The 14706-nt window shown below is 36.9% G+C and overlaps 1 protein-coding gene across 21 annotated transcripts in view; it reads right to left on the reverse strand.

The window, feature by feature from the left end:
- LOC106875793 (uncharacterized) overlaps positions 1 to 14706 on the reverse strand; it is an 848542-nt gene that overhangs the window by 598151 nt on the left and 235685 nt on the right. For all 21 annotated transcript variants that reach the window (XM_089351827.1, XM_089351822.1, XM_089351821.1 and 18 more), the window contains exons 4-5: positions 9010 to 9162; positions 4214 to 4387 (exon numbers count right to left, since the gene is read on the reverse strand). In XM_089351827.1, coding sequence (XP_089207953.1) covers positions 4214 to 4387; positions 9010 to 9162 — 327 coding nt within the window. The remainder of the gene's footprint in view (positions 1 to 4213; positions 4388 to 9009; positions 9163 to 14706) is intronic.

The raw sequence follows: 14706 nt of genomic DNA on the forward strand, positions 1-14706 counted from the left end.
GTGTGTGTGTGTGTGTGTGTGTGTGTGTGTGTGTATAGTCTTTTACGTGTTTCAGCCTTTTAACTGTGGCCATGCTGGAGCACCACCTTTAGTCGAACAAATTGACCCCAGAACTTATTCTTTGTATGCTTAGTACTTATACTATCGGGCTCTTTTTGCTGAACCGCTAAGCTACATGGATGTAAACACACTAAAATTGGTTGTCAAGTGATGGTGGGGGACCAACACTGACACACAAATGCATACATACATACATACATACATATATATATATACATATACACACACACACATATATGTATATATATATATATATATATATATATATATATATATATATATATATATATACTAGCAGTATAACCCGACCTTGTCCGGGTGTGACTTATTACGCCATCTACGATAAGTCTTGCTAGATGAAAATCAACTAAAAAGAAAAAACCCTTATGATGTAAATATGTTCATAATTCAAAAGACGATAAAATTAATAGGGAAAATCTGAAGACTGTTTTGCGTAACATTATTAAGCGTACGTAAATTCCATCCGTCTAATTGGCTGTAGAAATGCTTGTGCAAAACAAACTTTTTGCGTTGCCCTGATTATATATAGCAGGGTAATCTCTTTTAGCAGGAGGTAGGATGGCAATTTCTGATGAAGCAATTACTGGCGATCTGTTACTACACAGTTTTGCCAGTATTCTATCAGATTAGGTAGAATATGTCGATGCACCACTTTGCATTCTGTTCAAAGTAGCTTCTGGAATGTGGTGAATTGCTACAGTCTGTTGCTGTCATTTTAAACTGGTTGCTTTCTTTCCCCAGCAAACTCTCTTGTTTGGAGGCATAATCTATGTATGTATTAAACAGAACAACAAAGTTATAATAGATGGCAGGGTCAGTAATTTTCACATTTCTGTAATTTTTCAGATTAACACCCTCACGATTACCCAACCCTAACCCTAAAACCCTAAACCTAACCCTAACACTAACCCTAAACCCTAACTGTAACCTTAAAACCCTAACCCTAACCCTAAAACCCTAACCTTAACCCTAAAACCCTAACCCTAACACCCTAGTGAAAATCGTGGTATATTTACCAAACATTGATGAACATGAGTTATATTGTAGTCAATGATTGTGTGTACAAGTAGAAGGGAAGAAATATAAAAGTTGCTAGAAACAACAGCCAAATCTCCCTTAAATCACACAAAGTAAACGGAATTTTAAAATGTTTACATCAATGGAATTTTTTCGATGTGAACTTTCCAGTGCAGTAATTATGCGCTCAACATATAATTTAGAGAGTAAGAGTAAAAGAGGGGGAGAGAGAGAGAGAGAGAGAGAGAGTGATACATAAACTCTAACACTAACACCCTAATGAAAATCGTGGTATATTTACCAAACATTGACGAACATGAGTTATATTGTAGTGAATGTTTTGTGAGAGAGAAGAGGGAGAGAGGAAGAGAGAGAGATAGAGAGGGGGGAGAAAAGAATAGAGATGGTAGCAATGAAGAGAGAGAAAGAGAGAACGGAAGACAGTTATAAAATAGCAATGTGTGCATGTGTTTATATAAGAAACACAGAAACTAAATCTTATATCTATAATGTTGATGTGTGTATGTGTTTATGTGTATGTTGTTGTCACAGATCACGTATGTGTGGTCGTGTGTGTTTTTACGTTTCTATGTTATGAAAAATATGTTAGACGTAGAGGAAAGATATTAAATGAGAGAGAGGAAGAAGAAGTAAGAGTGTAAAATGTAATCAAGTTAATCTATGACTTTGTATGTATCACTTTCTCTCTCTCTCTCCCTCACCCTCTTTTACTCTTACTCTCTATAACAACGCCAGTACAAGGAGAAGGGAAGGAATATAAAAGTTGCTAGAAACGACAGCCAAATCTCTCTTAAATCACACAAAGTAAACGGAATTAAAAAAATCTACTGCACTGGAAAGTTCAGATCGAGAAAATTCCATTCATGTAAAAATTTTTACGAAAAAGTGGAAAATGTGGATTTCTATAAACTTTCAAAAAGGCTTCACACAGACACACAACTTCAGCTTTATATATTAAGATATATATATATATATATATATATACATACATACATATATCTATATATATATATATATATATATATATATATATATATATATACATACATACATACATACATACATACATACATACATACATACATATATATGTTTTCATGGGTCAACTATGAAAATTGGATTTGAATGTTTTCTATTTTTATTGTCTGCATATTACTACTACTACTACTACTACTACTACTACTACTACTACTACTACTACTACTACTACTACTACTACTAATAATAATAATAATAATAATAATAATAATAATAATAAGGCCCCAATGAGATGTGATATCCCATATTTTATAATATTTTATAATATGCATGAATCAATGTGGATATTGCATCAAAATGTTCATATGTCATTTTCATTATTATTATTATTATAATAAAGTATTTTCAATGGATCAGTTTTGAGCTCTCTTTAAAGTCGATATATATATATATATATATACGTGTATATATACGACAGGCTTCTTTCAGTTTCCATCTACCAAATCCACCCACAAGGCTTTGGTTGGCCTGGGGCTGTAGTAGAACACACTTGCCCAAGGTGTCATGCAGTGGGACTGAACCCAGAACCATGTGGTTGGTAAGCAAGCTTCATACCACACAGCCACTCCATTGCCTATATATATATATATATATATATATATATATATATATATATATATATATATATATATATATATATATATATATATATATATATATATATATATATATATATATATATATATATATATATATATATATATATATATATATACATATATATATATATATATAAAACAGAAATATGGTAGCAAAAGAGTTAAAAAGGAAATGATATACTTTTGATATGTCTTATCATTAATGAGGTAATGTGTAAGGATGAGATTTGGATGTATATGCATATAGATATCTGTATGATATACAGCATAGGCTTCTTTCAGTTTCCATACATGTGTGTGCGTGCATGTTTGTGGCTTCTTGTCATAACACCATGTGGTAGAAGTAAATGAGTGTTACTGTCAGACAAGCAGTGTCATTCATTTCTAATTTTCTGTGAAAGCATGTCTGGTCAAGGGGAAATATTACCATGCTTAGAAACAAGCAAGGGTTGGCAAGGGGAAGGGCATCCAGCCGTAGAAAATATTCCTCAATAAGCTTCATCCAACCCATGCAGGCACGGAAAAGTGAACATTAAAACGATGATGATGATGATGATGATGATGATGATGATGATGATGATGATGATGATGATGATGGCGATGATGATGGCGATGATGATGATGATGACGACGATGACGATGACGATGATGACGACGACAATGAAAATGACAATGATGATGATGATGATGATGATGATGATGAAGAGGAGGAGGAGGAGGAGGAGGAGGAGGGGTGATGGGGAAGGGGAGGGGAGGGGAGGAGGATGATGATGATGATGATGAGGAGGAGGAGGCGGAGGGGAAGAGGGGAGTATGATGGGGGAGGGGGAGGATGATGGGGTAGGAGGAGATGGGGAGGAGGAGGCGGAGGAGGAGGAGGGGGAGGGGAGGAGGAGGGGGAGGAGGAGGGGAGGAGGGGGGGAGGAGGGGAGGAGGGGAGGAGGAGGAGGGGAGGAGGAGGGGAGGAGGAGGAGGGGAGGAGGAGGGGAGGAGGAGGAGGGGAGGAGGAGGAGGAGGGGAGGAGGAGGAGGGGAGGAGGAGGAGGGGAGGAGGAGGAGGGGAGGAGGAGGAGGGGAGGAGGAGGAGGAGGAGGCGGGGAGGAGGAGGGGGAGGAGGGGAGGAGGAGGGGGAGGAGGAGGGGGAGGAGGAGGAGGAGGAGGAGGGGAGGAGGAGGAGGAGGAGGAGGGGAGGAGGATATGATGATGATGATACTGACGATGATGAAATCTTTGCAAGAGCTATAATTAGTTAATTTGCTATTCCATGGGTAACTGATAAATTTCTAATCTATAGAAGTTATACAGATTTGTACATAAAGCTAACTTATGCGAAAAGCTGAGCACGAAATACATAGATATTTCGACTTGGTAGAAATCAGGCTAAGAAAGAAAACGGTGCATGAAGCCATGAAGAAAAGGAAACCATGTAAACACAATTGTATTAAAAGAAGCACTTACTTCTAACACTGCAGGTAAGACATCTTCAACTTTTTCTACTAAACAGTTTGATGCTCTGAACTGTAAGACATAGTCATTGTGGGCATTATAAAAATCTATTTTGGCAGCTTCTCTCCCACTTGTTGACATGATGTTAGAGTAACGTGTATAACTACTGTGATACTCTTTCTCTAGCTGAAACAAAAGAATATTATAACAGTAACAGTTGATACATCAATATAAGTTGTAAAACAATACACACAGAGATGCATTTATAGAGAAACATTGAATCTGTAACATTATATGTTAATGAAGTTTGGAAGTTATTACATAAATTAAAAGGAAAAAGCTGAAAGAAATTTACAACTTCTAAAGATGGCATATTTTCAGTTATGATTCATGGCTTTGTGAAAATTCCAGGATTGTCTCCCTTGTCTTTTTAACCAGAATTTATCAATTAGCTAATCATTATTCTCATTAAAGTTATAATTTTAATGCTTTTAAATGTCTTAGCTATCAACTATACTAACATCTAATTTACTATCAAGCTTGCATGCCATCTGTTTAGGTATTAGTTTTGGGCCATCCTTCTAACAAGAATTTGACTCCAAACCAAACACCAACTTCATTCAATCTCACCAGTCTCAGAGGACCTGCAAGCTTTACAAGCACTTTACTTCCTCTTTTGACCAATTCTTTCAAAAATTCTATAATCATAATACAGTCTGTTTTATGGAATTTGCAGTAGCGCATCTGTTTCTGCCTTCATTCATGATCAATCCGCCCACCCCACCCAGCCAGGTTATCCTGTGCTTCTTCTACAGCAAGACACTTGTTTCTGTCTCTCTGTCTGGTTATAACCTTTCATCATCCTCCAATGTTCCCTCCCCTCTTGAAAGTTTTTTTTTTTTTGTCTTGCAAGTACTTGGTGACCCTGTCAGTGCAAACGCCACTTAAAAGCACGCAGTCCACACTGGCAGGTGTTCGGAAGGGCATCCAGCTGTAAAAACCTTGCCAAAACTGACTGCACCTGTGCTTGTGCCACGTAAAAAGCACTCACTTCACTCTGCTGAGTGGTTGGTGTTAGGAAAGGCATCCAGCTGTAAAAATCCTGCCAAACCAGTCACAGAAGTCTGGTGCAGGCTTCTGCCTGACCAGTTCATGTGGAATCATCCTACCCATACTAGCATAGAAGGCGGACGTTAAACGATGATGATGATATAATAGCTTGCTTCAGTCATAGTTAAGGAGGTATATGCTTGTGTAGGCCTGGGCTTGCTTTTATTTTCTGGAAGACTGGCCATTGACCATACCTGAAAGTTTTTCCCTCTCAATGACACCAACATTGTCCAAGGAGAGGCTGGTATTTTGGGATCAATACAGCATGACACCAGTCATGTAAAGGACCAGAACAAATACTACAAAACATACTGTCTCATACTCTAACAGTTCTGGCCCACATTGGGATTACTTCTCACCAATTCCAAAAGGATAGAAGGCAATTTAACTGTAGTGGGGTTTGATCTCTTCTGAGATTCAGAATAAATACTATGTGACATTCCATCAAACTCTCTAACAACTGTGCCAACTCACTACCACTGTTAAGACTTAGCTTTTATCTTTTACTTGTTTACTTGTTACAGTCATTAGACTGTGGCCATCCTGGGGCACCACCTAGAAGAGTTTTTAGTTAAATGAATTGATCCCTGTTCATATATTTCTTAAAGCCTGTACTTATTCTATTGGTCTTTTTTTTTGCCAGATCAATTAGTTATGGGGATGTAAACAAACTAACACTTGTTGTCAAGCAGGGGTGGTGGGAAAACACAGACATAAAGACACACACACACACACACACACATATATATATATATATATATATATATATAGGACAGGTTCCTTTCAGTTCCCATCTACCAAATCCACTCACAAGGCTTTGATCAACCCAAGGCTTTAATCAACCCAAGGCTTTGATCAACCCAAGGCTATAGTAGAAGACACTTGCCTAAGGTGGCACACAGTGGGACTGAACCCAGAACCATATGAATGAGAAGCAAACCACACAGCCATGCTTCTGCCTCCAAGCCCCTTATTTACTTATAAGTAAATAAATTGGCAAACTTTCTATCACCAAAACTTTTGAAGACTAGTTTCTTTATATAGAGAAATCACTTCCAGATGTAATATAAATTAGTATATATAGTTATAGTAGATAAAAATTATAGAACATTAGAACGGAAGTTGATAAAAATATTGTAATTAAATATTCTAATTAAATATAGACATGTTTTTAATTAGCTGTTTATAAATACTCTAATATTTGTGTAATTGATATGTATAAATGTCTATGAATATAGTTTAGGTATATAAATAGAAAATGGTATAGACTCCATTTGTGATGCAGCTGGCTCAGTGGTTAAGAGGGTGGCAAACTACCAGCAGAAGAGTCAGGAAATAGGTTGTTGTTGTTGTTGTTGTTGTTTTAGCCTTAGGATGCCTCTGATTGTGCCTATTAATGATAGAAGGCATTCCACCTGTGATTGTTCTGTCTTTATTTCAAATGGTTGCATATATTTTGAGGGAAATTTAGCTGCTATTTCTAGCCGATCAAACTACTACATAGAGTCTTCTACATTGGCCTGAATAGAACGTAGCTATCAGTGTTGTTTGGCCCTAGGGTGCCTCTGATTGAACCTATCAATGATAGGAGGCATTCTACTTATGATTGTCTTTTATTTAAGATTGTTGCATCTAAATTGAGGGAAATGTGGCTATTTTTTCTTGCAGACCAAACAATCACACAGAGGTTCCCACATTGTCTTGAATAGAACATAGCTATTAGGGTGTTTTTGATTGAACCTATCAATGATAAGAGTCATTCCACCTATGATTGTCCTTCCTTTATTTAAGATTGTTGCATATAAATTGAGGGAAATTTAGCTGTTTTTCTTGCAGATCAAGTGACCATATAGAGGTTTCCTCATTGGTTTCAACTGAACATAGCTGCTGCAATTGTTTAGCCCTTGGTTGGCCCTGACTGTACTTATCAATGTTAAAAGGCATTCCACCTGTGATTGTCCTTTATTTATTTAAGATGGTTATATACAAACTGAGGGAAATCTAACTTCTATATCTTGTAGATTAAATGACTGCACAGAGGTCCTGCATTGGTTTGGATAGAATGCAGTTGTTGTTGCTGTTGTTGTTGCTGTCGTTTAGCCCTTGGTTGGGCCTGACTGTACCTATCTATGATAAAAGGCATTCCAACCGTGATCATTCCATCTATTTTTAAGATGGCCATGTATGAGTTGAAGGAAATTTAATTGCCATTTCTATCAGGTCAAACGACCACACAGAGGATGCAGCGTTAGCACAAATAAAATATGTTGTTGTTTGCCCCTGGTCATCTCTGACTGAATGGACATATGGTCAAAGTCACTCTAGCCATGACTAGCCTGTCTAATTCTTTAAACAGTGCACTTAGAACCACATTATTCATTGATGTGTCCTTCCCTATTTTCAATTTATTTGGTGTGTGATTCAAGCAACACTTATTTCTAGCATATCAAGTTACCACATTAAGACACCCTTTTAGTATTATGAGATGGTGCACTTCATGATTACAGATATTGAGAATTGTATATAATTGACAGGGACTTCATTAAGTTGCAGGACTGAGTTCAAATCTTCCTAGTAATAACAGCCAAATCTCCCTCCAATTACATTCTACTATCTTATATAATGAGAAGACACTCTAAATCAGTGGTTCTCAACTGGGATCCACATAGCCCCTGAGGATCCATATAAGATTTTTTGGGGTCTATGCAACAATATAGTAAATTTAGTATTTACAATATTATTTTAACAGTCAACATAATCCTTATCATTTAACATCCTCCTTCCATGCTAGCATGGGTTGGTTGGATAGTTTAACAAGAGCTGACCAGGCAGGAACCTGTGCCATGCTTCTGTATCTGCTTTGACAGGTTTTTATAGCTGGATACCCTTCCTAGCACCAACCATTCTGTAGAGTGGTCTAAGTGCGTTTTATGTGGCACTCGCACAAGTGAGATCAGTTTTAGTATGGTTTTTACAGTCGGATGCCCTTATTAACACCAACCATTATGTAGAGTGGTCTTAGTGCTTTTTATGTGGCACTTGAACAGGTGAAGTCAGTTTTGGCAAGGTTTTTACAGCCGGATGACCTTCCAAATGCCAACCACTTTACAGTGCGCTTTTTTAAGTGGCACCTGCACTGGCAGGGTCACCTAGTAACTTTGCAAGCAAGGAATCTTTGAGAAAGGAGGGAAGATTGGAGGAGGTGACCTTGTGTCAGATGACGAACAGTTAGAGTGTGACAGAGAGACAGAAACAGATATCTTGCTGCAGAGGAGGTACATGGTTACCCAATCAGAGAGAGGAAGAGAAGGAGGGGAAGAGAGGGAGAAAAAGAGAGAGAAAAAATTTTGCTTTGGATGTATATATTGGTATGTAGTGGTATGTATTGCAAAAAGCAGCTTGGATCCTTTCTGTACCATTTTACATAGTTCAACCTACACAAATTAATGTGTGAAAAAAAAATGGAATTTTGAAAGAAGTTTCTATAAAACTAGTTTTAAAACATCGAATGGCTATGGGGGTTCACCAGAATAAAACAACAATCAAAAGTGTCCTTAGATACAAAAAATGGTTGAGAACCCCTGCTCTAAATAATGTGGTCGCCAAATTGGGAAATAACAGTTATTTAAAATGCATTTAAACTGGAAGTGTGGTTTATTTGAATAATAAAGTTTGGTGAAACAACAGTGTCATCTTACGTCCATTAAATGATCTTCCGAACGCTTAATAAGATCTTCAAACACGTCTCGAAATTGGTAGAGTTTTTGTGCCTGGCTTGTTTTATGGGTAGCAATTTCTTCCAAGGGTTTATACACATTCTTGATAAGTAAACTAGCAACATCAAGATGAGCCTGTCAAAAAAATAGAATATATTTAATTGTTAAAAAGTGATTTCATCATCATCATTATCATCATGTTTTATATGAATGCATTCAGTTGACAAATACATAAAGATAGAGAGAGTGGTGTGAAGGGGAGAGTGTGTGAGAGAGATGGGTATGGGAAAGAGAGGGAAGTGAGGAGAGAAGGGTTGAAGGGAGAAAGGTAGAGGGAGAGAGAGTGGATGGAGAGAGAGGTGGATGGAGAGGAGTTGGAGGGGAAAGTAGGGGGGGGGGGGAAGAGGGTGAATAGCATGCAGTTGCAGGGAGTGAGGGATTGGAGGGAGAGTGGAGGAGAGGAAGAGAGTGGAGGAGAGGAAGAGAGAGTAATAGAGGAGGTGCAAGAAGAGAAAGACACAGAAAAGGAGATATAAAGATAGAGATAGAATAATAGAGAGAGTGAGAAGGACAAACAGACAGACCAACACACACACATACACAAAAGCTTCAAAATATCCACACAACTTGCATCCTCTAAATCCTGTCAGTGAACAATTCCATCAGCGGCCCTTATACTTCTGCTCTGTAGCAAAGAGTGGAATTTTAAAAAAAGACCAAACAACCCTTATTTGAAAAATTAGTGGGGGTTGAGGACAGGAAGGGCATCAGGCCATAAAATACTGCCTGAAATAAATTAGTGGAACAGTAAAGATGTGTAAAACATTTCAAAGAGTTTTAGCAATTTGAGTTTATTGGAATGAGAATACATGCACACAATTACACATGTGCATATAGCATACACTCTCATATACATCCATAAAATGTAATCAAGTACATACACTTGTGTGTTAAAATGACATGAATAGCCACTTCATAAGTGTAAGTATATCTACTCTTATATTTATGTACACACTGACTTTCAAACATAATCACGAAATCTTGAAACTGTCTTGACTCAAACAAAACAAAAATGCTTTGTTGAAGAATACATACATACATACATACATACATACATACATGCATAAATGCATGCATGCATATACATACATACATAGTTTATCATTTAAGTATATATGAGCATGTCTAGATATGCAGGCATATGCATGAGAAGAAATACATCAAACAAATCATATAAATCTGCACTATACATACATACGTACATACATACATACATACATACATACATACATACATACATACATACAGATATACATACATACATACAAAATACTCTGCTGTTGATGTTGAAATTCCAATGAAGGAGCCTTGGATCATCATCATCATCATCATCGTTTAACATCCGCTTTCCATGCTAGCATGGGTTGGACGATTTGACCGCGGACTGGCAAGCCAGATGGCTGCACCAGGCTCCAATCTGATCTGGTAGAGTTTCTACAGCTGGATGCCCTTCCTAACGCCAACCACTCCAAGAGTGTGGTGGGTGCTTTTATGTGCCACCGGCATGAGGGCCAGTCACGCGGTACTGACAATGGCCACGCTCAAAATTGTGTTTTTTACGTGCCATCTGCACAGGAGACAGTCCAGCGGCACTGGCAACGACCTCGCTCGAATGATTTTCTAATGTGCCACCGGCACAAGTGCCAGTAAGGCGACGCTGGTAACGATCACGCTCAAATGGTGCTAAGGTTAGAAACCGGCTCTTTCTCTGTTGGCAAGAAAACTGGAAATAACACTGAATAATGACATACACATATGAAATAGAAAATAAAAATCTGTGCATACACTGACTCCAAATATTGCACACATACACACAAACATGCACAAACACCCTGTTGATGTTGTTGAAATTCCAATGCAGGAGACTTGAATATACATTAGAAACTGGCTCATTCTCAAAGTGATCACCAGTCACTGATTTGCATCAAGCAAAATAGCTAGTTGTAAACTCTCAAGAAGAGATCAGAGTAGTAACTATACTAAAAAGTAAAGGAGTGAACCACTATGAAATGGACATGATATTAGAAAATAATAGACCAGACATAACGATTATAGATAAGGAAAAGCAAAATTCCATACTTATTGACCCACTATGCCTGTTTGATTCCAGGTTTGCAAAGACCAGTTAGAATTTTCTTCAGGTCGAGTAGCCCATCCCACTCAAAAGGTCTCTGAATAAGGGTTATTTGAGGATGTTGAACAAAACATCCACATTTCCAAAAGTGAATTATCCAAACCCCAAAGAATTCCTCTCAACACATGGCTATGATGCTTCCCCACTACTTCTGCTCATGATCAGAGATGCACATATTGTAAACAACGAAGTGACATGCTCAACTGGTTAAGGTTAAGCAACTGACAAGCAAATCTGTCGTATTGAGCAGAATATTTGCTGTAGCCCATCTTTTATACCAAGACAAAACATGTACATAATAACACTTCCAATCAGTTAAGATCAGAAGCCATGAGATCCACTGCCTGGTATTGCATCAGGGCATTATTATTATTTATTATTATCAATATTATTGTTATTATTATTATTATTATTATTATTGTTATTGTTGTTGTTATTGTTGTTGTTGTTGTTGTTGTTGCTGTTGTTGTTGTTGTTGTTGTTGTTGTTGTTGTTGTTGTTGTTTCACTTAGTCATAACAATACTAACAACCTGGTGTTAGAACTCAATACACATATTCTTCAGAAAATAGGATTAGTGAAGTACAGAGTCTATTAAGAAATTAACTTGATGACAAAGAAATAAGAGACTAAGTAATGAACTTCCTTAACTTACAGCTGTTTCTGCTATAAGATGCAATGCACTCATAGCTGAGTGTTTGTGTATTACCCTATGACTTTGTCAGAGCCTCAAATTAGAAGCTCCAACTAAGCTGTAGAGTGATACTAATATATTGCTTCAAATCTTTGCATGAAGCCAGCTATCTAACAGGAAGGAGTTAGTCAGACTGGTACTTATTTTATTGACTCCGAAATGATGAAAGGCAAAGTGGACCTCAGTGACTTTTGAACTCAGAATGTACAGAACTGAAAGAAACGCCAGTAAATATAGTATTTTGTCTGGCACAGTAACATTTCTGCTAGCTCATCGCTTTTAACATTATCTAATTTATTACTATGGCATATCAATTAATACCAACAAGGTATTAAAACTTAATAATTCAGCCAAAGAATTAGTCCTGTGTCAAAATTCTTATCACAAGCAGAAGCATACATTATATTATCCAGATAAAATGCTCACTTTGGAAGAATTGCTTTAATTTTATTGTAAATGGCAGTTGTCTGTATCAATATAAGTGCATATTAGATTAATCTCTATGTAATTATACAATTCAATCATATTTTATCAAATTACACACTTTTAACGTTAATTAATTTTATTCACACTTTTACCTGTGTGAATGGAAAAACAAAGATATTTTATCAATTTTATAATTTCAAATTTAATTTCTTGTAATGCTATATATCTGTTGATTTTATTTTTTTCCAGAAAATCTGTGTATTCGCAAAAAATAAATGTAAGTAATTTAATTGTATGTAATTGAATTTACAATATCAGAAATACTGATTTCATTAAATTTTATCAACTGAATTTTTTCATCTTGTAGTTTCTCAGCCAGAATAGTTGCGTGTAAGCAAAAACCATATTAAGATATGTAAAAGTTGCCTCCCTTTAGTAATATCGTTTGCTTATAGAGTTCTTGTTCTTGTTCACAGATACAACCCTGTCTCAGTCGACTGATTATGTTCTTTACGAAAACAGTATACAACATTTTCCTACAGGCCAATTCCTTTGGGTGGTGGCCAATGCTAAAAAGTTTCTGATTAAAATTTCCTAATAGTGCTGCACATGTTGCACCAGATTCCCCTGTTAATACCCGGCAACAACATCCTATATCCTTTCAGGCTTTATATTACAGTAAACTCTCTCCCATCCAAAACCACTGGGAAGAAGGGTTGCCAGATAATCGAATTTTCCGGATATTCGATCGTCACTTTTTAACTTAACATAACTCATTATGTAACACCTTACAAAACTCATTAAAACTCTACATACACATCAGTGTTATCATTAATACTCTGAGTAAAATAGAAATGAGAGAAATATAAAGAAATATAATTTGAGTAAAGAACAAGTTTTAATAACCTTGAAATACAGGTTCTGTAAATGCAATAAAATATGATATTGTACTGTACTTTGAGAAGCAACAATCCGTTTTAGAAAGAAAATTTCTTTCACAGGCAATTAATTAACACAAACTAGTACAAATTCTCTGGACCCTAATTAACAATGCATTTTCTTTTCTTTTTTCTTTCTGAATGTTGATAGCTTGAGAGTTCTGGTTATTTGAATGGGATATAAGCGGGATTTTATTGTAAACTGTTTTGATTCTGACAATTCTATATTTGTGAAATGCGGAATTTATATTAAGTATCCTATTTACATTAGAATAGCTGGTTGAAGTTTGTTTTCCATACATACATACATACATACATGTATATATGTATGTAAATAATCATGTCATATGGCCAAGTGGTTAGAGTGTTGGATTCACAATCATAAAATCATGGGTTTGATTCCTGGGCCTGGTGGTATGTAATTTTCTTGAGGAAGGCACATAATTTCACATTGTTCCAGCTTACTCAGCTGAAACTTAGTATAATCCAAGTGCTGGTACAGCAACCTCTCCCTGCCACTGTTACATTTGTGATGTTCCCCTAAGTCAAGCATAGAAGGGATCTAAGTGTTTCTATGTCCTTTGGCTACATAGACACCTAAAACAGTAAATGAAAGCATGATACTTGTTACCAGGCCTTACTCTCTTGCAAGTGATGCCTACACCATGAATATAACTCTTTACTCTTTTTACTCTTTTACTTGTTTCAGTCATTTGACTGTGGCCATGCTGGAGCACCACCTTTAGTCAAGCAAATCGACCCCAGGACTTATTCTTTGTAAGCCTAGTACTTATTCTATCGGTCTCTTTTGCCGAACCACTAAGTTACGGGGACGTAAACACACCACTATCGGTTGCCAAGCAATGGTGGGGGGGAGAGACAAACACAGACACGCAAACACACATACATATATATATATATATATACATATATACGACGGGCTTCTTTCAGTTTCCGTCTACCAAATCCACTCACAAGGCTTTGGTCGGCCTGAGGCTATAGTAGAAGACACTTGCCCAAGGTGCCACGCAGTGGGACTGAACCCGGAACCGTGTGGCTGGTAAGCAAGCTACTTACCACACAGCCACTCCTGCGCCTATATATATATTTCACTGATGTCTTTCAACAAAATTTGTAATCTTTTAATAAGGAAATAAACAGAGGCTTTCAAATTAAAATACCATGCAGTATTTGCTTTCTCTGACCTGCACTGTTGCCATCATAAGTGCAGTGAACCTTTGATTAGAATGTTGCCAACCTGTAACCAACGGTGAATGCCACATTCTCCGGTTGATATGAAATAGTAATGAAAAGTTGAAATGAGACAACTGGGTGCAGCTGTTTGGAAGTTGATGATTTGATACAGCTGACTGGATGTCTAATCTGTTTTGGCAACAATACTTTTTGGCACTGGAAACATTCTATCAC

Source organism: Octopus bimaculoides, chromosome 5 (genome assembly GCF_046866305.1).
Source record: "Octopus bimaculoides isolate indiv1 chromosome 5, ASM4686630v1, whole genome shotgun sequence".
Taxonomy (NCBI): Eukaryota; Metazoa; Mollusca; class Cephalopoda; order Octopoda; family Octopodidae; genus Octopus; species Octopus bimaculoides.